Below are 24,448 nucleotides of genomic sequence, written 5' to 3'. Positions count from 1 at the left end.
AATTTATGTCAGCATACGCCTCATGTTATAAGTCGACTCATGCCCACGAGAAATGTTCGGCGTGAAAATAGACTTGACCGGCTTTCGAACCTGTAAAAATGTTGAGGTTTTCCTCTGCGGCAGCATTTCGTACATCGTTCTGCATGGTGGTAGGTCCACAAACATAGACGTTGAGCGATTGTCCAGATTCCAATACCCTGGTTGCCTCCTCATGGATAATCTGAGGTAACTGTGGCCGGCCCTGGAACTCTCTTTCTGGCACAATAGGCTTGTGTCCCTCTTCTGGAATGATTTTATCATTTGCCAATGCGTTGGACTCTTTCGAAGCCAGGTCTTCTATAGCTATATGTGTTGAATTGACATTTTGTGAATCCGGTCCGGTCAGATAGACTTGTATGTCAATATGAGATGACGAATCCGTTGCTGAAGACTTTGCTAACAGCTCATTAATGGCACGGAGAAACCATGTTCGGCTATTGATGTCTCGAGTGACCATGATGACACGCAGCGAGAGAGGTCCAGAGCCAGCGCTTTTAGAAGCGACTTTAGTGCCGTCGGCTGACAAGATTTGGCCATGCTCTTCATCTGCTGATATCCAACGCTGCCTGGCAAATTGCTCGATGAACGGAAAACACCAGCCTGCGCCCGAGCCACCTGCAATGACAAGGAGATGTCCACCATCGTGATACTGTTGCTCATTGATACCGCCGTAGGGACCATCGACATGCACGGGCACCGAACTTCCAGGCTGTTCAAGAGCATGTTGCCGTAACTTAGCAGTGAGGCCGGTTCCCGGACGAATATAAAAGACGAGTTCAGATTGCTCATTCGGCCCTGCTGCAGGCAAAGAGCAGATAGTAAAGGGGTGAGACGAGAGGGTGTGTAGTAGACCAAAGCTTGTAAGTCGCAGGAAACAATGCTGCCCGGGTTTCCAGTTGAACTTGACCGAAACTGTGATGCGAATGAAACCATTGTCTTCCACAAGAAGCTGAGCTTTCTGACCGACACCGTACTCAAAGTAAGTTCGGAGCCAGGGGTAGACATAACAGGGAACATATACAGCGGCCGTAGCGATAAAGTAGTCCCTGCGAATATGTCAATATCTGTATCCTTGTGTGCTGTGTAGGTAGTAGCTGATTATTCTTACCATGAGCTGAGCCTAAAGCCGCAGTGCCAAAAGAATGTCAACATGAATAGAACGACAGCGATGAAATGCGTCATTTTGAAGAATTCATAACCGAGATTTCTGAGCTTTAGATTAGCTACCTTCTTCAACGTTTATGGCTTCTAGATTGCAACTCGCCGGATTGTGCTATGAGACGCAAAGGTGAGCCATGCTTGAAAAATCAACGCAACGATGCCGGTCCAGTAAAATACAAGATTGGACGAAAAGTGGTGCTTCATGTCATGAAATCTAATGTGATATACAATGAATGGGAATGTGTGCATGAGCGCAAGGACAAAAAAGGCATAGGAAATCCATCTGTGGAAGACTTGGAGTTTTTCGTACGAAACTCCCGTCAACAGTGTGATCCAATTCGTCTTGCTTGCCGTTGCGCTGGATACTATTAGTGTTTTTCAAGCTTTATCGCTCTGGATTGACGTACAAGATGAACGGCATACATGCCAGACTCAACCATCCAGATCTGGTTGCCAGGGCAGGCGAATTGCCATATATCTTACTTGACCAATAGTAAGGCTGTGGAATCAAGTCCATACCTAACCAAACCATCAGTTTCCATCACGACATGAGTTCGTTTTCGACTTACAGAAGAAGAGGATGGTCCCGGCAAGTCCTAACAGAAGAATTCCAACCGGGGCTGAGTTCCATTTTAACGACTCGACGTGAAAACCACGGTAAGAGAGATATCGAACAACAGCAACTAGTTTCTGTCATAGTAGAGGCCCTCGGGATCGTCGGTAGCCAAGGATTCCCGATATGAAATGGCCAATAATGAAAATGCCGATGGCGCACATAAAAAATGCAATTGTTGGCAGAGCAAAAACATAGTCAGCGATATACCTGACGGAAAATGAGTCAGTTGAATACGGCTGACGATGATTCCAGTTTATAATACCAATAGTGCCAGCGTTGCTTATACCAGGCGCATTGTTCTCCAGTGAGTGGATCGCATACGAATGCGCGGCTTGAATGCAGCTGAACTGGCTGAGGAAGCCATGCGGGATTGCCCATCATCTTTACGGTTTTCAGTAGGGGTTGGTTGCACCCTATTATCGGCAAGTTTAGCTTTGACACAAACAGATATCTTACAGCAGCAGAAGGAGAAGGGAGGGGTAAGGTAGAGATTTAAACAATGAAAGAAGACTCACAAGCTTCTTGCTCAGTAACAATAGACCTGTTTTATGGCACGAAATGTCCATCTTGTCATTGGTTGAGAGCGGTTGTCTGTAAATAGAATGGACGGAAATTTTTAGAAAAATGAACCGCTTTGGCTACCTTTCTTAAACAAAAGCATCAAACTGCCGTAGAATGGTGGTGTGGTTACATATTCATTGAGAGCGTGTTTGAGCAAGTTTCTCCACTGACTCGGGGGTTAAAAAGAGATGGTGCATGATCACATACGATAACCTTGTTAACTAGCCGATATTTCCTCACTTGTACCGTTTCTAATTCGGCAGCTGGTATCAACATGGTACAGAATCAGTTAGCAGAAGGCGCAAAAAGACATGGAATGATTCATCCTGTCCCCCACCTACAACGAAGACTCAAGTCACATCTCCATAGAAGCTCACGTTGGGATTTTACGAATATAAAGGTGGTCACAGCAAATTTTCGGCTGATTCTGGCCATTGGTCTACTGGTCCCAACGCAAACATCAAGCGCCGTTGAGTTGGCGATGCAACTTGGGTTCCGTTTTGACAATACTCAAACCTCATCTATACCGCCTTATCTGGCATATCAAGATGGATATGGATATGCCTGGGTCTTCAGCAGATACCATGCCGGCAATGCCCATGGCTACTCCAACAGATGGCTCCATGCCCATGGGCTCATCTAGTATGATGACAATGGACTCAATGGCCACGACTTTTTTCACCGCCACAAACACTGCTCTCTTTTCATCCTCCTGGATTCCCCAAACCACTGGGCAATATGCTGGAATTTGCCTATTTCTCATAACTTTTGCGACCATCTTCAGAGCACTCTTGGCAATTCGGGTTAATTTCCCCCAAGTCGTGGACGCAATCGAACGCCGACGTCGTCATGGCAGAATACCTTCACATCTAGCCGATTCCAAAACGACAATACCCCCATGGAGAGCCAATGAAGCCGTTAGGCTGGCATTCATGGATCTTACCCTTGCAGGCGTCGGGTATTTATTGTTAGTACGCATGAAGGAGTGGAAACTCAAGGAAGTTGCTGACTTTTGGACAGAATGATTGCGGTAATGACTATGAATGTCGGCTACTTTCTGTCCGTCCTGGCTGGTGTTTTCTTGGGGAGCGTAATATTTAATCGTTTCTTGGCTATTTCTACGGTTCATTGACATAACTGTTGTAAGTGACTGAAGATGGAAGGACATCTAAATCACATTCTTGTACGGCGCCTCTTTCAAGCGGATAAGGTAGCATACCTCTATGTTGTCACTACGGAAGCTGCCTGAGAATTTTTAATTCCCCTCAAATCTTCTCACAGTTTTTTGGAACATCCGTTCTTTCGCTTCTGTTCATTACCAGAATTTCTACCAGTCGTGCACCAAGTGGAGGCAAAAGATCTAACAGTCAACTAACTAAATACGATACGCTTTGGAAGAGAAAGGCTTAGCATCATAGCCAATGCAGGAAATAAAAGATGTTAAAAGCAAGCAAGACTCAAAACATACAGTCGCATATAGAAAACGATTAAGAAATTGCACACAAGCTAATCGTAAATCAGAAAATAAAATCGCCTAGCTGTCAGCAATTTGTTACCAAATAGCTTCAACTGGCTCTCTATGGAAGCAAACGGGCCAACTAGAAAATTCTTCTGCCATGGTATGGCTCATTTACCTCAAACATACGATGCGAGAGCTTATAATTTAACATATTCAACTTTCAACCTCTATTGAACATTAGATAGATAACATATGAACCCCGATTAGTCTACCGAACAATATCCTTTATCATACGTACATGAACTTTCTGTGCTGCAATAACCGATTCCCTCTCTAAAACCCTGTGTGCCAATGCGGCATATGCTGGGTATCCTGCGTCCATGTCGATCTTGATCCTGATTCCCCAAAGATAAAATACCAGAAGAAAGGCGTCTACGCCTGTGAAGGAATCCCCAAGTGAGTAGGCGGTGTTGGCTTGTTTCAGTTTGCCATCGATGAAGGTATAACAGTCCTTGATCGTTTGTCTCGCCTTTTCTTTGACCAATGGATATACCGATGCATCATTCACAAACCTCTCTGGCCTCCAGAGTCCTCCATAACCTTGTCCATGGAGGACACCGGAAAGGTAGTTCAGCCACTCGTATGCGCGCACGGTCTCCGATGTATCCTTCCCCATCAACTTCCGGTCAGGGTTCAATGCTGAGATAGCCGTAAGAATAGCGGGCATTTCAGTGATAACTTGATCCCCAACTGCCAATACGGGAACTTTTCGTTTTGGATTCAGGCGAGCAAAATCTTCGGTCATGTCCGCAAATTCGATGCATATGAGCTCGGGCTGCAGCCCAGCCTCGAGTAGAGTTATATGTGCGGCAATGGAGCAGGCTCCTGGTGAGTACCATAATTTTAAAGGAAGTTTCGAAGTGAATGACATTTTGACGCTTCAATCGTTAGTGAGTTTTATCGGAATGTTTTAGGGGGGCTTACATCTGGTGCCATGTAATCACACAAAACGCTGTGAGCTTTACAAGATTTCTGTAGTCAAGTTCAGACCCTGTGTATTTATTAAACCAAGGGAGGGGTGGGTTCAATTGAGGACATCTGTTAATATATAGATTTGTCGGTCAAAGCAATTCTTATCACAGCCGACTCCCAATTGAAAGAGGCAACTAAAAGCGAGGCATTGGAGGTACTGCGAGTTGCCATCGGCTATCTCGGTTATAACGCTTAACTCGTTGAACGATCAGCCAAGACGTTTCAACAAGGCAGCTTCATTGGTGAAGAGGTTTGGTGAAGAGGGGAGTATTTTAAACATATAATGAGAGGGGAAAATAAATCATTTCAATAGGCTTCCATCCAATGAAACCAACGCCTAATAACCTTTTAAATCATCCATTGCCCATCTCAATAAAAGCCTTCTCGTAACATATTCTCATCAGGTACTCCCACATCTCTCAGACCGTCCATTGCGGCATCTCCAAATCCACCTGGACCACATATTAGAACATCTCTACCACTGGCCACCTCTGCCCAATAATCCGGTGCAATCCGACCCTTGTGCAATACGATTTGTACACTCTTCGTATCTATACCCTCCATATCGACGTATTCCTGCCTTGTAAATATGTCGATGCGTACTCTAACTTTTGAAGCAGCATGGCGAAGGGAGGATTGGATAAGTCGTAGCATCATTTCTGGCTCTCGCGTTGACAACGCCAATACAACATCACCATTGGCTTTTGCTCTGCGTTCAGACAAGGCACTGAACATGGAGAGAAAAGGCGTAATTCCAATACCACCGGCAACCCAGAGCATGTTGACATTCTCATCTCCTAAGAAGAAGTCGCCCGTCACACCCACGACCTCAGCAACGACATCTTCGTTGATTGTGATTGGTCTTTCCCATTGATTCCGGGGATGTCTTCTGAGGACATCGAATAATGCTCCTGTCACAGCCCCTCCCTTCATCTCGCGCATCGTCATGTCAAACCATGTCACGTCGCGATCCTCGTGCGCACTTGAGACTGTCCATGTTCGTACTCGATCATCATTGACAGACCCAGGAGCAGAGTTTGCCATGTGCTGATATGCCGGTGGTCCGATCCAGTCCATGAAATCCAAGGCAACGGCTTGACCAGGTCGGATTTTGATCGGTTCGACTCCAGGCTTTGAGGTGACCTTGAATCTGAAGACAGCAAGATCATGTGATAATCGTGTTGCACTTGTTAGTCTAGCCTTGTGTGCTCCAACGGCACTGGCTTGGCCTTCTGGTTCCTCTACCAGATATTTGACCTTAGGACTATATGGGCTACGCTCAACTTCGGTGCCAAACTGTTGTCGTACTGGGAAAGCGTCTCGAATAAAAATGAACCCGGTGGTCTTCATGACTGTGATGCTCGCGTGCTTAACCATAATGTTAAGCGCATCCGGACCGACAAGATTCTCGGCTCTACCAGTAAGGTAAAGCACGTCTCCTGTTGTAAATGAGACAATAGTAAGGCCCACCTGTTTGCTCGTTTCGACATTCCCTAGGCTCGACATGAATCTGTTTCCGGAGTAATCAGGTAGGACCACTGATCGTCCATCTGAAGGGCTAACGCGCATAAATCCAGGCAATCCACCACGGGCATTCATTCCAGTCTGCGAGGGAAACTGCTCGGCCGTTGCGGGATCCGACCTATAAACAGATCCAATGAAAACGGTATCGGCGCTGGTAATGAAATCGATGACTTCCTGTGGAAGTCTTTCGAATTGTGTAAGATGTCGTTTCTCGTATGCGATAACTGGTCTCGTTTCTTTCTGTCCAACAAGTTTGCGGATATTAATATACTTCGGACAGTTTCTGTATTCGCAACGTATTGCGGATAGTTAGCAGCAGTTCAGGAGGAGACAGTTGAGAATAGCTAATCACAGACTCAAACTTACCCAGTGGTTTGATCGACCTGCAGATTCAATTTAAAGTCCATGTCTGATGTACGTTTCACATCCTTTATGAATCCCGCAAACTTATTGCGCCTTCGTGTTGGGAACTCAATTCCTATCCCTGCTGTCAAATATCTCTCGGGGCTTGTCGGGCTCTGGCCATTTCTATCAACATATTGGTTCAGAGTATCCAAAAGCGGCTCTCCAGGCCATAGTCTTGCGTTGACTACAAGCGTTTTCAGATCGGGACCTTCCACAAATCCAATCTCTCCGTCTGCGCCAGCAACGATCGAAGCCCAAGGACGTCCTTCATCATCAAGGGTTGTGATGGGGATGAATGGTAGATTCGATGTGTGGAAAATGCGATGCTGTTCACGCATTCTATCTTCGATCTTCTGCCATGTGGAGGACATTGCTTCGGCAAAGCCCAGTTTTGTCTGCATGGCGACCTCACCAGGATGCCATCCTTTCAAACCTGAAATTGAGACAGCCATGGTAACAGTTGTGGCGTAGTTGTTACGATACAGGGAGGTTCGGCGGTGTTCACATAAACCGGTCGGCTTGAAGGTCTGGCTGTTCTCGGTGGTTGTTTCGTATATAATTTATTATGAATTACTCGCTAATGTTTCTTAATATCCTACATAAACTCCAGAAACGAAACATCTGCAACTCAGCTCTTCATAAACCTTTGAAACACACACTTCTAGAACACCAATTGGTCTCCTACCATGACGTATTTTTTCATGCTTACAGAGCAACACACCACCCGGGTAAGCGCCATTTAACAGGCGGAATCCCTCCCGGTAAATTTCTTGTCTCTGTAATCGGGCGGCCATACTGGATAGAGTTGAGCTAATTGGAAGATTCCTCATTTCCCCACCGAAATCTGTAGGGTCTTGTGCCGCACTCGCCGCTTGTCGATGCCGCTATTTAGAAGCACGCTATTCAGAGAGTATGTTATTGGCTACGGGCCGCATTCAACTCGGAGCTCTGTCTTCCGCCGCCAGCCAGAAGGCCGAAAGCCGAAAGCTAATGAAGCAGCCAAGCCTGAGACGAGCCTAATTGTTTAAGAGTGCAATTCTCTGCGAACTAAATCTAATATTATTCCTCTTTGGGAGAATTTCCCTGTGTCCCTATACGCAGGAAGGGGACGAATAAACAAGCTAAAGAAGCAAACCCTAGCGAAACGTAAAATGCACTCCTGTAAGGTTTGAAGGCGTCATCTTGGCCTTCCACTGTATTCTTCACCGAACTGTATACTGCAGTAGACATTCCGAAAATGATAGTTGTTCCCAGTCGAATGAACATGTTAAATATGCCTCCAGCTAACGACTGCTGGTGGGATGGCAATGACTGCATAACGTACATCTATCATCGACATTAGATCAAAGCTCGATATATGATAGGCAGGCGATTACTCACGTTAGCTACGTTGAACTGTAAATCGAGACCCATAACGTTTGTCAACAGCGATGGAAAGATAAAGGCCCAATATGTTGCTTGAGGGCTTTGAACAGCAAGAAGAAGATTTGCGACAAGGTACATGGCGGCGCCAAACGCCATGATGAGACTATTATTGACTCGGTGGAGGATATTTGCTGCCACGACATTGGATATGAGCGCAGAGATAACTTGCGGAAGCAGATCTACCGCAACGGTTAAAGCCGGTCGGTGATGGAATTCTTGTAAGAAGAGTGCGAGCCAAAAGTTGGAGGAAAGCATCGACATGACCCCAAAGATGGAAACGGGCATCAACTAGACTGACGTTCAGTATATGCGGCCGGAAAACATGAGATAAACCGGGGAGTGCTCACAAATGCAAAGCCTCTGTCCTTCCAGATATGCAGAGGCATCAGGGGATGTGGGTAATTCTTTTCCCACACTACAAACCCCACGAGTAGGAAGAAGCCAACAATTAGCATTGCGATGACATGAGCAGATTTCCAGCCATCCACCGGGCCAAGTCTGCAGAGCTTGTCAGCAATTTCACGCCAAACATTATTTGCCGATCAACGTACGTCAAGCCAGTTGTGAAAAGGCCAACACCGACAATTGTAAGAGCCGTTCCGACATAGTCAAATTTCCTTAGAGCTGCCGTTAGTCTCTTTCCAAATGGCCCAGGTTCAAAGGCTTCAATATTAGGCACGACCCAAATCGACACAATAGCCAGCAATCCCCAAAGAATGGTAAAGAAGAAGAAACCTGCGCGCCAATCAAAAATTCTTGCTGATATTCCCATAATAATGCTCCCAAGCCCAAAGCCGACGGGATTTCCTGCGCTAAAGCACGCAAATGCCCAATTCTTGCGCTTCGACGGCTCAGAGTACGCAGCACCAAGTATTCCGATTGCAGGGGGGACGATGACAGCCGAGAAAAGACCTAGAAAGCCGCATAGGATATTCATCCAAAACGGGTTCCGGGAGAACCCAAGGATTAGACTGCTGATGCTGAACCCAACCATGCCAGATATGAAAAAGGTCTTGCGACCAAGAAGATCTGTAAGCTGGCCTAGTGGAAGTTGGAGAGCTCCTGCAGAAAGACTAGATATATCGTCAGTCATAAGGCAATCGCAGTAGACAAAAGAGACAGCTTTCTCACGTGATGGCAGCACTAATCCAAGTGATTTGGGCCTGTGTCATATGCAAATCTCTTCCAATTGACGCAGTAACAATAATCATGGCTCCAGTCACAAGACTATTTGTCGCCATAGCCAATGTGGCCATGAAAATGAAACAAATCTCCTGGAATGTACTCTTGAAGCATTCTGGCCGTTTCCCAATGCTTGGTCTCTGCACATGGGGAGGGGAAGAAGAGTTATCGAATCGCGGGGCGCCATCTTCTAGGTTCTTTCTCTCGTGAAGCTCAAAGAGCTCGTGGTCGATTTGGGTTGTTTCAGTCATGAGATGGGTATATTACGCAGAATTCTGGTGGATGCTGGCCGAGGTGGGAATGATCAGTATGTCGTGTGAATATGATAAAGAGCATATGAAGATGCCGCTGGGAAATTAAAAAGTCGGCAAAAGAAAGAGACAAGCCAGCTACTACTAGGTGTATGTGTCACTCAGCCGATGAATCAGCGGTAGTAGAAATTGACATGGTAATGCAACATCGGCAGCGGAGATCAAGCAACCAACTTCAGCAGTTGGAGATAGATTAGACCGCCCACTTGTGTAATATCAGTAGTACCACATATTCTACCCCTCAGCAGTATCAAAGATTCCATACACGTTACCATAGGGTACGCCTTGGCAGCAGGCCTCTTTACATATTATTACGTACGCGATGTACGCGAGAGAAATTCGGGTTTAGCTTTGCCGTAAGTATCCTAATGTGTCACAGAGGTTGTACTTTATACACATGTTATAGGCTATTGATACAATGTGTGCCTTTATAACTGTTTCTTGATCTTCCGTTTTACTTTCCTGATCATAGGCTACCAATGGTTTATTAACTTGCTCTGGAAAGTTTTCTTCGTTGCCAAGTCTGCGAGTCTTGTTGAAACTTGTTGAAGTGTATCTGAATCTATAGCTTATGAATCCTCCTTGCTTCAATAAAGGCGCTCCTTTCAAACATCTTCTTAACATAGGCTGTGTATACGGGATAGTCATTATCGATGTCAATAGTGACCTCGGTAAATCTTGCAGCCCAGAGGTATAAGACACTCAGAAACCCGTCTGCAGCAGTATAAGAACTTCCGACGGCAAAATCCGTAATATTGGCAGCCTTAAACTTGGTCTCGATGTGAGCAAAAATTTCCCGCATAGTCTCATATCCCTTTGCTCGAAGCTGGGGATATATCTCAGGGTTGTTCGTGAACCTCTCAGTTCTCCAGATTTCTGCAATAGCTTGGCCGTGGGCCGTGGTTGACAGATAGTTAAGCCATTCGTAGACGCGAATCTTTTCGAGAGGAGTTTTCCCAAAGATGTGTGCTTCTGGTGCAGCGGTTGCAATCGCAGTGAGGACAGCTGCCATCTCCGTAATGACCTCACTGCCCATAATGAGGACTGGTACGCGGCGCTTTGGGTTGATCGCCTCAAATTCTTTTGTCATATGTCCGACTTTAGCAAGAACTAGGTCATGTTGTTTCACATAACGCAACGTGAGGTACAAAAGAGCAAGCCCCAGGCGACCAAAACAATGTCAAATGAGTATCCGTAAGCGTCGACATTGTGAAACTGATTTCTGTCATGGTATTAGTTTCAAACGGTTATTCTGAGTTCGAGATACCGACAAGTTAGCAGGTTCAGTGATTCGTTTGATCCTAGTGTTGAGAAGAATTCAATATTCTTCAAACTAAACCTTGGGTAATGAATTATAACAAACTGAACTAGCATCGCAAACTCTATTTACGAAAAGCTATATCAATCTAATCATGCCACATATGCTAACAACTCAATGATACACTCAATGTGATCGCCATCACGAGGTAGCCTTCACGACCATTTGCTCGCTTACGTCGTCTAGCTCGCTTTTGCTCACCTCAACAAGATCGTATTGAAAATGATTCCAAGTCGTTAAATTGACTCCTAGAGATTGAGATGCGCTAGCGCCTGTATTTTTAAGCAACCTTGAATTTCTGGATTTGTAATACAATTGTTGTTGGCTTCAGTTGCTCGTCATTGACGCCCTTGGATCGGGCGCACATTAGAAGTCAAGAGAGCCCATCGAAGGTGAGTGTAAGTGAACATCTAACAGTGTGATAGAAGTTGTCTCCAAGCTGCAATTAACAAGAAATCTCATATGAATTTGTTCTCAGATTTCATAATGGCGGCTCAATCTTCCACTGTATTCCATTATCTCGATATCGGCCGAATGGGTCGCGGCGAAGTCGTAAAGTGAGTATCAGTATCTCGATCGCATCTAACTGCGTCGATCTGTGCATTTAAACGCGTATTTCTTAGCGCCTATAACTAATCTTCTAATCTTTATCGATCAAGCCTCTTTTTAAAGGATGCAGGAATCGAATATCAGGAAATTCGCTACTCGTACCCCGGTGAAACATGGCAAAACACTAGCGATGAACTAAAGCGTCGGGGCCTTACAAGGACCGGAAAACTGCCTGCGGTGGAATACAATGGCCACGTTTTGAACCAGGTACAATCATCTAAGTTTCAAAAGCTATTGTTCAAATTATTAATACTCATCGAAGCATATCTCGACGTTGCGCTACCTCGCTCGTGACCTTGGTCGCTATGATGGAGAAACAAGTTGGGAAAAATATGTTGTAGATGCCGTGTCGGATATTTACATTGACTGGAGAGTAAGATAGGGCAATTCTGTGATTAAGTTGATATCGAATGCTAACACGAATAAGTTTAAATGGGTGGCAAACCTAGGAAACTCAACAGAGGAGTATAAGAATGACACTGCACCACAGTATTACGATGTATTAGCTCAGTATTACGCTGAGTCCGGAGGCCCCTACCTGTTGGGCGACAAAATTACATATGCGGATTTTGCCGTTTATCAATCCATCGACAATGACCAGAGGACGGGAACACTACCGGTGAGGATGCCCGAATCATTCCATTATGTATAATGTTATTAACTGCTTTGCGCAGACAAAGCTTCCTGATACAATCTCGAAGTTCAGAGAGACATTCGAGCAACGCCCCAACATCGCGGAGTATATCAAGAAGAACTCCCCAAAAGCTTAGGGAGTAGTACTAGTGAAAGGAAGACTCTAACCATACATATTGTATTTTGTAGAAATCATGGGAATCCCCAATGCTATAAAGCCACAAGCCTCTATTCTGTATCATAAATCCTTCTCCAGATCTAAAATATGGCTGATGTACTGGTTTTGGGACAACGTTACCACGTCTTATGAGCAAGAAGGGGTAATCTTGGCACCGCTGGGTATCCGAAGTCCTTGTTCAACAGAGCTTTCAAGCCGGGAACCTGTCAGATGTTAGAATACTGTAAATAAGAAATAGCTTTTTGATAAAGTACATACTCCGCTCTTCAACAAAGCAGACTCTGCGAGAGAAGCCAAGCCTTGAGACTTTTGTGCTGCCTTCAAATCTGCATTATTTTGGAGATTTTGTGTCAAGTCCCATAATTTCATGGAGAATTTCTAAGCAGAACGTCAGCTTTGATCATGCATTCACCGAATGCTTTACTAACCGGCGCAATGTTGGGTAGTGGACTAATAGCACCAGCGGAGCCGACCACCACTGAGGGGAGGAGGAAATCGATTAGGCCAGCCAATGTTGTAAAAGAAGTTCCATCAAGTAAAGCAGCGATTCTTGCCAACTTGCCAACATTGCCACATCTGTTGTCATGTTATGAATGGTTCCCACGTAAATATAGATAGAAACGTACGATAACATTATGCCGCAGACGTTCGGTGCCAGTTTTGCAATTTCGGCCACATCGTCACTTTCCAGGTCAATCCCTGCCGTTACAGGAGGAAAATTGTAAATGACCCTATTCCACAGAACAGACGGGATTAGCAAGCAATGCTGCGGGAAAGAGGGGAAGAAGGCCCGTACACTGGAATCGGCGAGCCTGCGGCGACATCAACGAAGAATCTTTTAACCGCCGCTGGGTTTCCTTTGAGATAGCCAGCCCAATAACCCGGAGCAACTACAAGAGCAAAGTCTGCGCCTGCCGCAGCAGCATCACGAGCTAGCTGAACCGTCTCACGAGTGCTATTACCTCCTACACCAGCGACAATTGGTGTCTTCTGTAGACTGATTGAGTCGAGAGCAGTTCGGAGAGTCTGTATTAACTTGATACGCTCTTGCGAGGTCTATTAATTTCAGATTAGTCAAAGAACGAGTAGCTGGAGATGGACTGCAACGGACCAAGTGTACTGCTTCTCCCATGCTAGCAGAAACAATAGGCAAAACTCCCGGTGAAGTAACATCTATTTCACGACGATTAGCGGCCAATCTATTGAAATGTCTTATAACCGTCATTTGATTTGTCTACATTTCGCATGATTTGCAAATGCCACATAATCTACGTCCATGTTAGCACGCTGTGATTCAAATTTCTCATACTTCTCATAAAAGTTCACTTACCTATTTCATCTTCAGCGTTGAAAAATACAGGAAGGGGAGCATAGAGCCCCTTTGGCAGTGTTTTAGACATGACGAAGCTGGCGTCTAAATGAAGCGTTCGTGAAGATCGTAGTAGAGAGTCTGCTGGTGATGCGGAGTAGTACCAAGGTTAACCTTATCTATTAGATATTAAATGGCTGGAAAGCTTGATGAAGTCGTAAGGTTTAGTGCGTTGTGTATCATCTTTAAACACATACATCTGGGCTGAATAGCTGAAAACCAAGCTGACGTCACAAGTGAGGCACACCAAAACGACCTGTTCTTCCTTCAGGTGGTTTCGTATAAATAGAAATAGCAACCAATGACAGTTGAATTATAAATGCAAAACTGCAGTCTTCTCGGCAATTTTAGCGGGAAAAGCAATTAACTATGGGATCGGAAACCCCGCAGAATATTGTGATGCCTGAATCTCATCACGGCTTTCTGCCCATTCCAACCTTGAGCTCCAGGCCCGTGCCAAATACACCAAGACGAAAAAAATTCTCGATTTCACTTCTACAATTCGTGTCATGTATAGCTTCACCGTAGATTGTTAAGCCAGAATGTGCTTCATAAGCAATAGTGCTTTCTAAGCGCATGTTACCATAGTATGGGTAACCCAAAGTAGAGATCTCCGCGGCAGTGAGACACACTGACTCGGACCACTCTATCGGCACAGTTCAAACCGTACTCTTCTCACAACCGACCCTAATGTGGGATATCAACTTCAAGTAGGCAGTAAATTTTCGATATTTTGGCTTTACCAAGAAGTTATTCTCGCTATAGCAAAGAGAATTGTAGCAATCCTACAACAAATGCGAGGGCTACTTCTTCAATCGCCTCGTCGGAAAATGTCTAGTCAGGGATTTATTGCCTTAAACGGATATATCCTCCTCTTCCTCCTCCACCACCTCTTTTTCCTATACTTTCTTCATATCCAATCCGTCAACTGTGAACTCAAATGCATCTCGCTTCGCGCGAGATGGTCTCACCCAATCGTCTCCTAACTGCTCACAATCGGCAAAATCGACCTCTGCGATGAAAATCTCATCATCTTGGTCCCAACCCGGGCCTCCTAAAAGATTGCCATTTGGAGAGACAATAACAGACCCTCCGCGACTCACTATTTGATCTCCCCGTTCGGCCGATTCAGTAATCCATTTCGGAAGATCGTTTGCTCTCATGCATGGTGTAGCTGATAACACAAAAGCTCGGCTTTCAACGCCAATTGTTTGCATCAATGGAACCCAAATCTCAGTGGCATGAGCAGTTGGACCAAGGAACAGATTAATATTCTGCTCGTAGATACTCTGTCGTAAAAGCGGCATCCAATTCTCCCAACAAATAGCAGCTTTATAGTTCTCAGCACCAATTCACCTCCATATGGAAATGATTCATGACTTACCCGCCATCCTGAGCTTCACCCCTCTGATAACCGTTGACACGGCTTCAAGTGTTGACGGGCTCCCTTGACCCCACGCAACTCTTTCCAGGCCTGTTGGCATCACCTTGCGCCTCTTCCCAATGATGCCTAACCTAGGACAGATGTACACAATGGAGCTGTATAAAGTTCCACCACATCTTTCAAGAATACCGACAATTATGAAGACGCCAGTAGCCGCTGCGATCTTTTCCAAACGCTCTCTCGTACCGTCTCCCCTATAAGGTCGATTCGCGGGTAGAAGTAATTCTCGGTGTATCCATTTTTGGCCAGCTCCTCTTGGTGTATCTCCAAGATCAACCGATGCCCGCCAATGGTTCATGTATGGGCTGTAATCCTTCTCTTCTCCAAAGCTCCCAATTGAAGAGTTACCAAATGTGGACAGGCGCGGAAATCCGCCGATAAATACTTCGGGGAATAGCACAAGGTCAACATGTTCAGAGCTCAATTTTCGCACTTTGGTTTCAAGCACTTGAAGAGCTTTTTCAGGGTTGTCAAGTGTGTGCACCTGTGCAGTGGCAACCTTCAGTTTCTGGAGTGTCGAGGCCATCGCATTCAATGATAGAAAGGCTGCAACTTGTATTCGCGATTGGCAGCTTAGCGGGATTGTTTGATATAGCTTTGAAGCTAGTAGAATAATTAATTCGCGTTGAAAATGACGAACGATCACTATATATCAATTACTATACATAGCACAACACCATACCACGGTGAGATAATGCTCAAACATCCGTGATTACGCTCAAAATTGCCTAATGTATGGAGGGGCAACACAAAATATGGTGTGCTTGAGGGATGTAGCCAATAAAAGAGCGCCGTCTGGATCGCTTATGCCGGCTTTCTCGCAAACTAACGGAAGACGGCGGATGTGGAGGAAACAGCTGTAGTTTTACCCCAGGATCGTCACATATGGTAGGAAGAGATGCGTCTGACAATGTTGCGGGGAACACTGATATTCATTGATAAAACGTTCAATAAAAAGAGAGAAGGCTGCCACATTTTATATCTGCTTCAAAACTCTAAATATTAACTACCACACTGTCCTTCATTTGGTGCTCAGGTGGTTTGGTCGCTTTCAAGCGCTTATTTGATCACTACCAACCCTACACAAACAGAAATCTTACATCCAAACATGCCCAAGATTCTCAAGATTGCTGCGGCGCAATGCCGAACCCTTGACACAACTGGCAACACTCTCAAGCAGCTTGAAACTAAGGTCAAAGAGGCCGCCGCTGAGGGCGTTGACCTCATCCTTTTCCCGGAAGTTTACTTAGGCGGATATCCCCGATCAGCGACATTTGGCGCCAAGATTGGCGAGCGGACTCCAGATGGCTATCATCAGTATTTGTCGTATTTCCAGGGAGCCATTGATCTGGGAGATACTCCCGAAGGCGCATATGACGATTGGGTCAGTCGCCAACTACCTACCAACGACAACGGAGTGCGCGGAGACGGCACACGGGAAGAGCTGGAGAGAATTGCACACGAGACTGGAGTCTACATAGTCACTGGCGTGTTAGAGAGATCCGGAGGCACTCTGTACTGCTCCGTGGTATATGTCGACCCAGCCAAGGGAATTGTTGGAAAGCGACGCAAAGTTCTTCCGACGGGAAGTGAACGACTTGTATGGGGTCAGGGCCAGCCTCGGTCACTCAAAGCCGTAAGCACGACTATTAAGGGGGTAAAAATCTGTCTCGCTGCCGCCATATGCTGGGAAAACTACATGCCTCTCTTGCGCCAGACTTTGTATCAGCAAAACGTCAACTTGTATCTTGCGCCAACAGCCGATGGAAGAGCAACATGGCTTCCACTTATGCAAACAATCGGATTCGAGGGACGAACTTTTGTTGTGAGCTCCAATCAAGCTGTCCGTGATGATCAGCTACCCGAGTGGATCAGCGAGGTGAAGCGGGAGGGTAAGTTCATTAGCGGTGGAGGATCGTGCATTATTTCTCCTTTTGGTAAGGTTCTGGCTGGGCCAAGTTGGGACAAGGATGGCGAGCTGCTCATCCAGGAGCTGGATTTTGAGGAATGTGAGAAGGGTCGGCTGGACTTGGATGTTGCTGGATCTTACTCACGGAATGACTCGTTTCACCTGGAGGTTAAGGGTCTTGACTTAATCCCACCACCATAGATAGAGAATTTACGAGACTCGTTCCGCTAAGCTGAGAAAGCTTACTAGTATTCTACCGGATACAGTATGGGTATTGACATGTCCAACAAGGGTTCCGCAATAGCATACGAGTATTAGTTATCCGTTGTATCTAATGAGGGTAGCTTAACAGATGGTAACACATGGCACTCATTATAGATCGAAAACAAAAGTAGGTGTAAATGTGTCTGTCTATCTATCTCTCTAACAGTGCATCTCTAACAATGTCTAATCAACAATGTCTAAATAACAACTGCTCGCTTAACGAATATATCACCGACTAGTTCCATCCGCTTATGGGTTAATTCGGATCTCCTCGGTCCAAGCACTCTTCTCCTGGTTATACAGATCCCACGCCTTGCTGGAGACGTTCTTGTTGTTAAGGTTGGGGTTCTCATCGGCGACAGTGCCGGCAACAGCCAACAAGCAGATGTGGATACCCAGATCAGCAAACTTCTGGCGAAGTGACAAAGTAAGGTTCTTCTGGGAAGCCTTTGTAAGAGACAGAGAGAACAAATCCTCAAGAGGAGTCTCCGGAAGGTGAGAGTTGGTGACCATCAGAGTCGGCTTGGCAGTGGAGTCCTGCTTAGCCAAGGCAGAGAGCTGAGGAATTGCCCACTTGGCGGTGTTGTGAAGAGCAATGGTGGAGACCTTGAAATCCTCAAGGATGCTCTCGTCATCAAACTCCAAGAGAGGAGTCAAAGCAATGACGGCAGCGTTGAACAAGACGAACTCGGGAGTTCCAAGATCATTGGTGATTTGTGCAAGAGTAGCTGCAAGTGCCTGGCTATTGGAAATGTCGGTGGGGTAGGTCTTGATCTCCACCTGTCCTGGAGCAGCGCTGTTTACAAAAGCAGCATCTTTCTCCAGTTTGGCAGGGTTTCTAGCCACAAGAGCCACCTTGTTGAATTTTTTGGAGGCGAAGATGGCGGCAGTGTGGGAACCAATTCCAGGGCCGGAGCCGATGATGACCACAGAGTTGTTAGATCGGGAAGCCATTGTAAATTAAAGTTGTGTGATAAGACAAAGTATTTATTTTGAGTTTGTGAAAAGAGATGGTTTTTGTTTAAGTGCTGATGTTGTTGTTTGTTGTCTAGACAATTCCCAAATTGATGAGACCGCCACCATCTTAGCCTTTATACAACTTTCTCAGATACCCAATTCTCTCAAACAGCTTGGTTTGGTCATCCTTCAACATAATCAGTATTATTGTTCATCATGGAGTTTTCAGTATCGATTATTCATCCATCGTATAGTCCTTAGCTGATTAATGTCAATGAATCGCCCGGAAAGAATGCCTTCTTGGGGCATACATGACATCTCCGCGGAGTGCCTATAAGCACCTTCGAGTGTACATACCGTAAACTGCTAGGGCCATCTCCCCTGCTCCACGTCGCCGCCGAGTGTGGCTTACGGCAGTAGATCCGGCTTTTGGTTCCATCTGACGTCTTAGAAGGCCTTTAGTCTAGTCGAATCCCACCGAATACCGAGTCCTGCTTATTAACATAGGAGATTGCCGGCTACCTCGCTTCGATCGACTAACTCGATAGTACAACAACGAGTGATGTCGCACCCTTACTCTGTTGAAGAGCCAGCATCGTAAACATGACAGAGAAACGAAGGAGACGTACGGGCTGCCTTACTTGTCGTGCACGGCATGTCAAGTGTGACGAGAGGAAACCCGAATGCGAACGTTGTGAAGCTGGCAACATCGAATGTGCGGGTTACCTTCCGAAGAAGCAGGTTCAAGTACGCGAGCCGCAGCGTCGCAGTCATCGTCGTGGGGCTTCTTCAACTCTGAACAGCATACAATCTCTTTCCCCGAATTCTCCATCTTCCCCATCGTCAGTTGGAGATGCATTGAATTATTCTCAGCAACTTTTCCGCAACGATGGTCTCCCACTCATTGGATTGCCCAGCAATCCACGTCCCTCTCAACGGCCACTCGCTGGGGCGCGAGAGGTATTAGCCTATCACCAGTTTCTATTCCGCACATTGCCAATCTTGTTCCCAGCAGAGCATTTATGGTTCTGGAGAGATCGCCTGTGTGAGGAAGCATGGGGCATTGAGTACCTCTACATGATGTTTTCTTCCCTAGGAAGCATGCATCGTGCCGTGTTAATGATGTCGATGCCCGGAGAGAACGACCAAGACCGTGGGCTTGACACGAAAGTAATTGCCATTCAAGCATACACCTTTGCTCTCCAAGAATTGAGTCGCAATTTCGAGGAGGCAAAGAAGACACAGGATATTCTCATTGCTACACTGATACTGATGGCGTATTTTGAGGTATGAAAGCCGTCCATCTAAGGTCTCTATTCGGCAGATGTTGTGTCTAATAACATCGTGGAGAAGTGCTTCGCAGGTAATATAACAGCAGCATATGGCCATATAAATTCAGCGAACCACTACTTCGAGATGTATAAAAGCAGTGCATCACATCCACAAACTATTGGTGCCCCTGCTTTAGACTGCCTCGACACCGTTCTTCAGGGGCTCAGTTGGACACGATTTATGGCACTCCCACTTCAAAACAAGATACCCTCAACGCGACAAGCGCTGAAATGCGATGAAACCTGTGCAACGCCGTCGTCTCTAAGACAGAGTCTCCTCAATCTTTTGGCTGAGTCGGGATTGGAAGATCTCATTTGGAATTTAGTTCCACGATATTCTAAGTCAATGGCACTGACCAAACTCCATTGGTTGAAACAAAAGCTACGAGCGTGGAGAAACTCCAACAAGTCAATTCTGCTACCTTTAGCATCAGACATAGCCGAACCAAGAGAAGAAAATCCTGAAATACAGACATTTACGATCCCGCCTCTCCTCCACAAGACGACAACGCCATACGACGCATCTGCAATTCTATGCAGCTTTCTTTTTGGCCGCACTTTTTGGCTGCTATCAATACTAGAAGGTGGTCAAAATGCAGAGGCGTACAAGCATCTAGCATATCTGCATTTTTACGAAACTATGCAGTTTGCAGCAACAGAAGGGGCATTCAAGGCAGCATTGCCAAGTAGCAACGGCTCGCAAAGTCCAGCTCCTTTACTATGTGAAGATGTCGAAAACGGCACCTTGCCTATGCTTTACGTAGTCGGGCAATGCAGTCCTCAACCATCATGGCTCCTTTGGATCGCACAACTGATGAAACACATCGGACGACAAGGCCTATATAACGGCCTCATCTATGCCACCAGTCTCGAAACATGGCATTCCTTTGAGGTCAGCAATAGCCTCCTGAGGCAAGATTCACTAGAACAGTACCCAAGCCCTGCACTACGGACCATCTCAGTCCTCATCCCCGACGCGGTTAGAAGCCGCTTCATCACATATTACGCGAAGCCAGCAGGAATAGACGGGTTATTGATGAGCAATGATGGCCTGATGTACTATCTGCTTGGCCACACTCACACAACACATCGACTTGCGGATGGCCAGATCGAGCAGGATACTCATATCTATCATCAGCAAGGATTAGGAATGGAGTTATTCACGCCTGATTGGCTTCAGAGCCGCGCAATCTGTCTCGAATGGCGACAGCGGTCACTACAAGTAGAATTTGAACTGGACCGTATACTAGAAGACCACATCAATGGAGGACAACTTTTGGTACCCGTAAAATACGACCAATAGCATTACTTACTCAGTTATCTCAAGACAAGTCGAGATTCTAAATAGGCGTAGAAGTGACAAGTTGGTTCAAAGTGTTCGAATACTTGATTCAAGGTTTACTTGAGCCCTACAGTTGAATCTAGATGCTTCTTTTTTTTAAAAAAAAAAAGTAAATTGTGATGCGGTTAAACTATCGCTGTTTCTCTATGCATGGCGAATCCCTGGTCAAGCAGCTTTTCACTCATCACTGCAATAATTGAGTCCCTCCCTACGTCCCAGATGAAGCTACTATCGACGCTGCCTGCAAGAAGGCCATTGAACAGGCTGTACAAAAAGGCGCAGCGAAGGAGGATGTAAAGATTGTCGAAGTCAACAGCCAAATCCATCAATTGTGTCACAAAAGCTCAAAATGTCCATCGTCCTCGGAGAAACATAATACAACAATATAAAGTCGTAGTCCATGACTACATCTCCTAATGATGCAGCTGACAAATAACAAGACCTGGTGAATGTCGATGGATATTTTGGATATTTGTCATGGCTATAGAGCATAACTCGCGGTTGTATCATCAGGTATTATTAATGTACAATTATTTGGAATTATTCATGACTCGTCACAGGTGAAGGTAGCTAGCCCACGAAAACCCTCAACCTGATAAATTCGCATTCCCCCATCCCAGTTGCTGCAAGTGAAATCCCGCCTTCTCTCTACATGCGGTTGAAAGACCAAAAGACTCAACAATTTCGAGACAAAATGCAATTTGTACACAAGCTCCCGCATTCAGTTCCGTTTCGCCCTCCTCTTTAGCCAACTCCGCAATTCTAAACAGAAGAGAAGCATAGAGCTGTTGTTCCCCTATGAGGCGCTCTTCGCAAGACTCAATATTCTCTCCAAACGCAACATGTTCAACAAGGATTCTAGCGGAATAGAACAACGCCTCCGGCATCGCTGTGCAAAAGTCACCGCCCCCATCGATCCATGTGTTACACTCAAGGCAATCATCTGCCTCATCATTTTCATCAGGGCATTCGTTCATCCTACGACTGGTTTCATGGGCAAGAAGAATGCTCTGTATGTACCGGTCTTTGTATGCACTTAGCTCGGCAGAAAGATCTTCCACGGAAACAGCAGGTTTTGTATGAATGGATGAGTCGCTGTCGAGTCCTCCGGACTTCAAAAGATTTGGCAGCACCAAAAGGATATCGATAAGCCTATCCATGTCATTTTTTCCAGATACTGCAAAAGGAATGGTGCGCCATTCTTCGGATGCGAATGCTGACAATTTTCGGTTTCGAAACGACGAAAATGCCTATTAAACAGAATCAGCTTATCCTCCAAGAAAACAAATACCAGGCAAGAGTTATTACCTCGAGCAGTCTTAAAGAGCGAAACAACAGATGCAATCCACCAGCCTGACAACTTCCTGGTCCTCGTAGCTGAAGTAGGCTGGTAACTCCGTGTAAGTGTTTAAGCCAACTTGCGGTCGAGGATGGACTGATGAGCTCAAAGTACAGCAGCATCATTGATGTAAAGACCTCCTGGTCATCAGGTATGTAGGGAGAACTAGGAGAATTCAGATAAGGGGTAAGTCTAGAGCGTTGGCTTCGTAGAGCCGCAACGTAGCAATGCTCGGCTGCGCGTAAAGCAGCTGCATTTTGAGCTACTCTGCCATGGTACGCCGTTGCCGCGGCTCGTATTGATTGTCTGATTGGAGCATCTCCGCTATTCAGAAATTCATGCAGGTGATTCATCCATGACTGGTGAGGACCACAGCCGGAGCTAGGTTTGGCAAACGAATCGATAAAGGTTGACAGAAACAACTGGTCAAATGCCGGAGCAACTGAGGGCTGATATATAGTTGGAGATTCGCCCGCAGTTCTTCGGGCACATTCGAATTGTCTTATTGCCGCACTGGTTATCGGGACTTGTTGATACGTAGGTGCAACTTGTACCTGCAGCTTTTTTTCGGCCTTTGGGCCGCGTTCTGTTTGCACTGCATGGACAAAAATTGTGCCCGTCTGTGGCCCCGGACACGGCCGTCGCATACGTTGGCACTGGGAACACTGAGGCAGTTTCTCATCACACTTGCGACGGCATCAAGTTAGCCAATGAGTTGCAAAACAAAAGCTCGATGCGTCGGGACGGTTCCACCTTGACTTTTCGTTGCAAGCAACGAGCACAGCCCTTGCTACGGCTCACTGAGCGAACCATCCTAGAATTTACTGGACCGACGGCGACTGAGTCAGTTGAGAAGCTGCCTGTCGAAGAGAATCGACGGCCGCAGCTGGAGTTGCTGCGATCCCAGATGGGCAATTTTTGCGAAGTGCTGCTTGTGCCTTGAATGAGTGGGCAAGACTTTGATCTTTAAATTGGAGAGGCAAGGGCCGAGTACCGAGTAAGTAAGTATACCGACGAGATAGAGATGCAAATGCGCTTCACGAGCTACAGCTTTCGTGCTTACTAAAAGGAAAGCAAGATAATTGACGACGCTCACTCTCTAGCTTAAAGTAGACTCAAGGCTTTTGTCTGAAGCATCCCATGCTTACTGTGGCGCAAGTGTATAGTAAGCCTTTAATTCATCCAAAGGGGTGAGGTTTCTTCTCATCGTTTGTTCCAGGCGAAGAGAAGTCACGGGTCGGGGATAATTAGAAGTTTTCGGAGTAAGGTGGAGGTGAGACGACTAGGAGCTAGCGAAATACGACCAGTCAGGACCAGCGCCGGCTTCAATCCCGGTTAGTGATTCCGAAGTTATCAACTCTCAACTCATCATGACTATTAGACAAAGTTGAGAATAAGGAGAGGCTAATTTTACAGGCATTACGTCTTTGAGAACTAATAGAAAAGATATCTCTATTGTAAAAAAGAGAACCTAGCAAAGAGAAAAGACCCAATCCTACATGGTGTTGAAAGTACAAGCACTCCTTCGGAATCGCGTTGATTCCACTCTTTAAGCTATCAGCCTTACCTCAACCTTTCCATCACTAACCGCATCAAACCATCAACATATTAGCTTTGGATCAAGAAGCTTGAAAGCCTCAAAGGGAGGTCGAAAGAATAGCTATAACTGGAAGTTGTAACTGGAGCTTGATGCGCAAACCCTTTTTCGATCGAATCCGAATCCGGATACCGTTCACATAGCCTCGGCCACACTCACCACGCGCCGTCCTGCGCCATCCTCACTATTCAGAGTCTAAAACGACAGGGCTATGTCATAATGCTCAGATTTTTCTCAAATGACATGCTTCATTAGAAATGCATTTCATTTTGAATTATCAAGCAATTCGCATAGCGCTTACTCGTGAGGCATTTTGCATCAAGTTGTTTTATCGTGTTTTCACGATTTGCAGCAAAAAGTTCTGCATATTGAGTCTGTATTTGTTGTTGTCGCAGTCACAGTTCAGAGGTTATACTAACACTGAGGCTTACAAATGGCACTTT

The 24,448-nt window shown here is 45.8% G+C and overlaps 11 protein-coding genes across 11 annotated transcripts; 3 read left to right on the top strand and 8 right to left on the bottom strand.

Annotated features, from left to right (window-relative positions):
- Positions 1-37: 37 nt before the first annotated feature.
- Positions 38-1,221, bottom strand: V8C40DRAFT_266156 (NADPH oxidase family protein; the record flags this gene model as incomplete). The annotated part of the gene is made up of 2 exons (XM_083219718.1): positions 38-1,085; positions 1,148-1,221. 2 exons carry the CDS (start codon positions 1,219-1,221, stop codon positions 38-40), a joined length of 1,122 nt encoding a protein of 373 aa, XP_083073292.1.
- Positions 1,222-2,894: 1,673 nt separating this feature from the next.
- On the bottom strand, positions 2,895-4,767 carry V8C40DRAFT_266155 (uncharacterized protein; the record flags this gene model as incomplete). The annotated part of the gene is made up of 2 exons (XM_083219717.1): positions 2,895-3,167; positions 4,135-4,767. 2 exons carry the CDS (start codon positions 4,765-4,767, stop codon positions 2,895-2,897), a joined length of 906 nt encoding a protein of 301 aa, XP_083073291.1.
- Positions 4,768-5,139: 372 nt separating this feature from the next.
- On the bottom strand, positions 5,140-7,481 carry V8C40DRAFT_245874 (uncharacterized protein). Its single transcript, XM_083215997.1, has 2 exons — positions 6,759-7,481; positions 5,140-6,675 (listed from the first exon to the last, which is right to left on the bottom strand). Exons 1-2 carry the CDS (start codon positions 7,247-7,249, stop codon positions 5,238-5,240), a joined length of 1,929 nt encoding a protein of 642 aa, XP_083073290.1. The 5' UTR covers positions 7,250-7,481; the 3' UTR covers positions 5,140-5,237.
- A 375-nt stretch (positions 7,482-7,856) lies between these two features.
- On the bottom strand, positions 7,857-10,923 carry V8C40DRAFT_275044 (major facilitator superfamily domain-containing protein; the record flags this gene model as incomplete). Its single annotated transcript, XM_083220664.1, has 7 exons — positions 7,857-8,123; positions 8,178-8,510; positions 8,570-8,720; positions 8,774-9,295; positions 9,354-9,625; positions 10,353-10,813; positions 10,845-10,923. 7 exons carry the CDS (start codon positions 10,921-10,923, stop codon positions 7,857-7,859), a joined length of 2,085 nt encoding a protein of 694 aa, XP_083073289.1.
- Positions 10,924-11,519: 596 nt separating this feature from the next.
- On the top strand, positions 11,520-12,412 carry V8C40DRAFT_266151 (glutathione S-transferase; the record flags this gene model as incomplete). The annotated part of the gene is made up of 5 exons (XM_083219716.1): positions 11,520-11,590; positions 11,693-11,849; positions 11,905-12,015; positions 12,070-12,261; positions 12,317-12,412. 5 exons carry the CDS (start codon positions 11,520-11,522, stop codon positions 12,410-12,412), a joined length of 627 nt encoding a protein of 208 aa, XP_083073288.1.
- Positions 12,413-12,569: 157 nt separating this feature from the next.
- V8C40DRAFT_266150 (dihydrodipicolinate synthase family protein) lies at positions 12,570-13,853 on the bottom strand (the record flags this gene model as incomplete). The annotated part of the gene is made up of 8 exons (XM_083219715.1): positions 12,570-12,656; positions 12,712-12,831; positions 12,882-13,029; positions 13,086-13,184; positions 13,250-13,509; positions 13,565-13,626; positions 13,692-13,721; positions 13,784-13,853. 8 exons carry the CDS (start codon positions 13,851-13,853, stop codon positions 12,570-12,572), a joined length of 876 nt encoding a protein of 291 aa, XP_083073287.1.
- Positions 13,854-14,639: 786 nt separating this feature from the next.
- Positions 14,640-15,965, bottom strand: V8C40DRAFT_227552 (carbon-nitrogen hydrolase). The gene is made up of 2 exons (XM_083212293.1): positions 15,207-15,965; positions 14,640-15,152 (listed from the first exon to the last, which is right to left on the bottom strand). Exons 1-2 carry the CDS (start codon positions 15,790-15,792, stop codon positions 14,722-14,724), a joined length of 1,017 nt encoding a protein of 338 aa, XP_083073286.1. The 5' UTR covers positions 15,793-15,965; the 3' UTR covers positions 14,640-14,721.
- A 179-nt stretch (positions 15,966-16,144) lies between these two features.
- Positions 16,145-17,366, top strand: V8C40DRAFT_245871 (carbon-nitrogen hydrolase family protein; the record flags this gene model as incomplete). The annotated part of the gene is made up of 1 exon (XM_083215996.1): positions 16,145-17,366. A coding segment is annotated over exon 1 (953 nt), but the record flags the coding sequence as incomplete, so codon positions are not given.
- A 318-nt stretch (positions 17,367-17,684) lies between these two features.
- Positions 17,685-18,393, bottom strand: V8C40DRAFT_287707 (NAD(P)-binding protein; the record flags this gene model as incomplete). Its single annotated transcript, XM_083222766.1, has 1 exon — positions 17,685-18,393. The coding sequence occupies one exon, from the start codon at positions 18,391-18,393 to the stop codon at positions 17,689-17,691; it is 705 nt and encodes a 234-aa protein (XP_083073284.1). The 3' UTR covers positions 17,685-17,688.
- A 1,125-nt stretch (positions 18,394-19,518) lies between these two features.
- Positions 19,519-21,030, top strand: V8C40DRAFT_287706 (uncharacterized protein; the record flags this gene model as incomplete). The annotated part of the gene is made up of 2 exons (XM_083222765.1): positions 19,519-19,683; positions 19,750-21,030. 2 exons carry the CDS (start codon positions 19,519-19,521, stop codon positions 21,028-21,030), a joined length of 1,446 nt encoding a protein of 481 aa, XP_083073283.1.
- Positions 21,031-21,565: 535 nt separating this feature from the next.
- Positions 21,566-23,657, bottom strand: V8C40DRAFT_245870 (Zn(II)2Cys6 transcription factor). The gene is made up of 3 exons (XM_083215995.1): positions 23,162-23,657; positions 22,378-23,094; positions 21,566-22,319 (listed from the first exon to the last, which is right to left on the bottom strand). The coding sequence occupies exons 1-3, from the start codon at positions 23,219-23,221 to the stop codon at positions 21,657-21,659; spliced, it is 1,440 nt and encodes a 479-aa protein (XP_083073282.1). The 5' UTR covers positions 23,222-23,657; the 3' UTR covers positions 21,566-21,656.
- Positions 23,658-24,448: the final 791 nt, after the last annotated feature.

The sequence above is a fragment of the Trichoderma camerunense genome (assembly GCF_050948025.1).
Source record: "Trichoderma camerunense strain CBS 138272 chromosome Unknown V8C40scaffold_9, whole genome shotgun sequence".
Lineage (NCBI taxonomy): Eukaryota > Fungi > Ascomycota > Sordariomycetes > Hypocreales > Hypocreaceae > Trichoderma > Trichoderma camerunense.
This window is presented reverse-complemented; position numbering and strand designations above follow the sequence as displayed.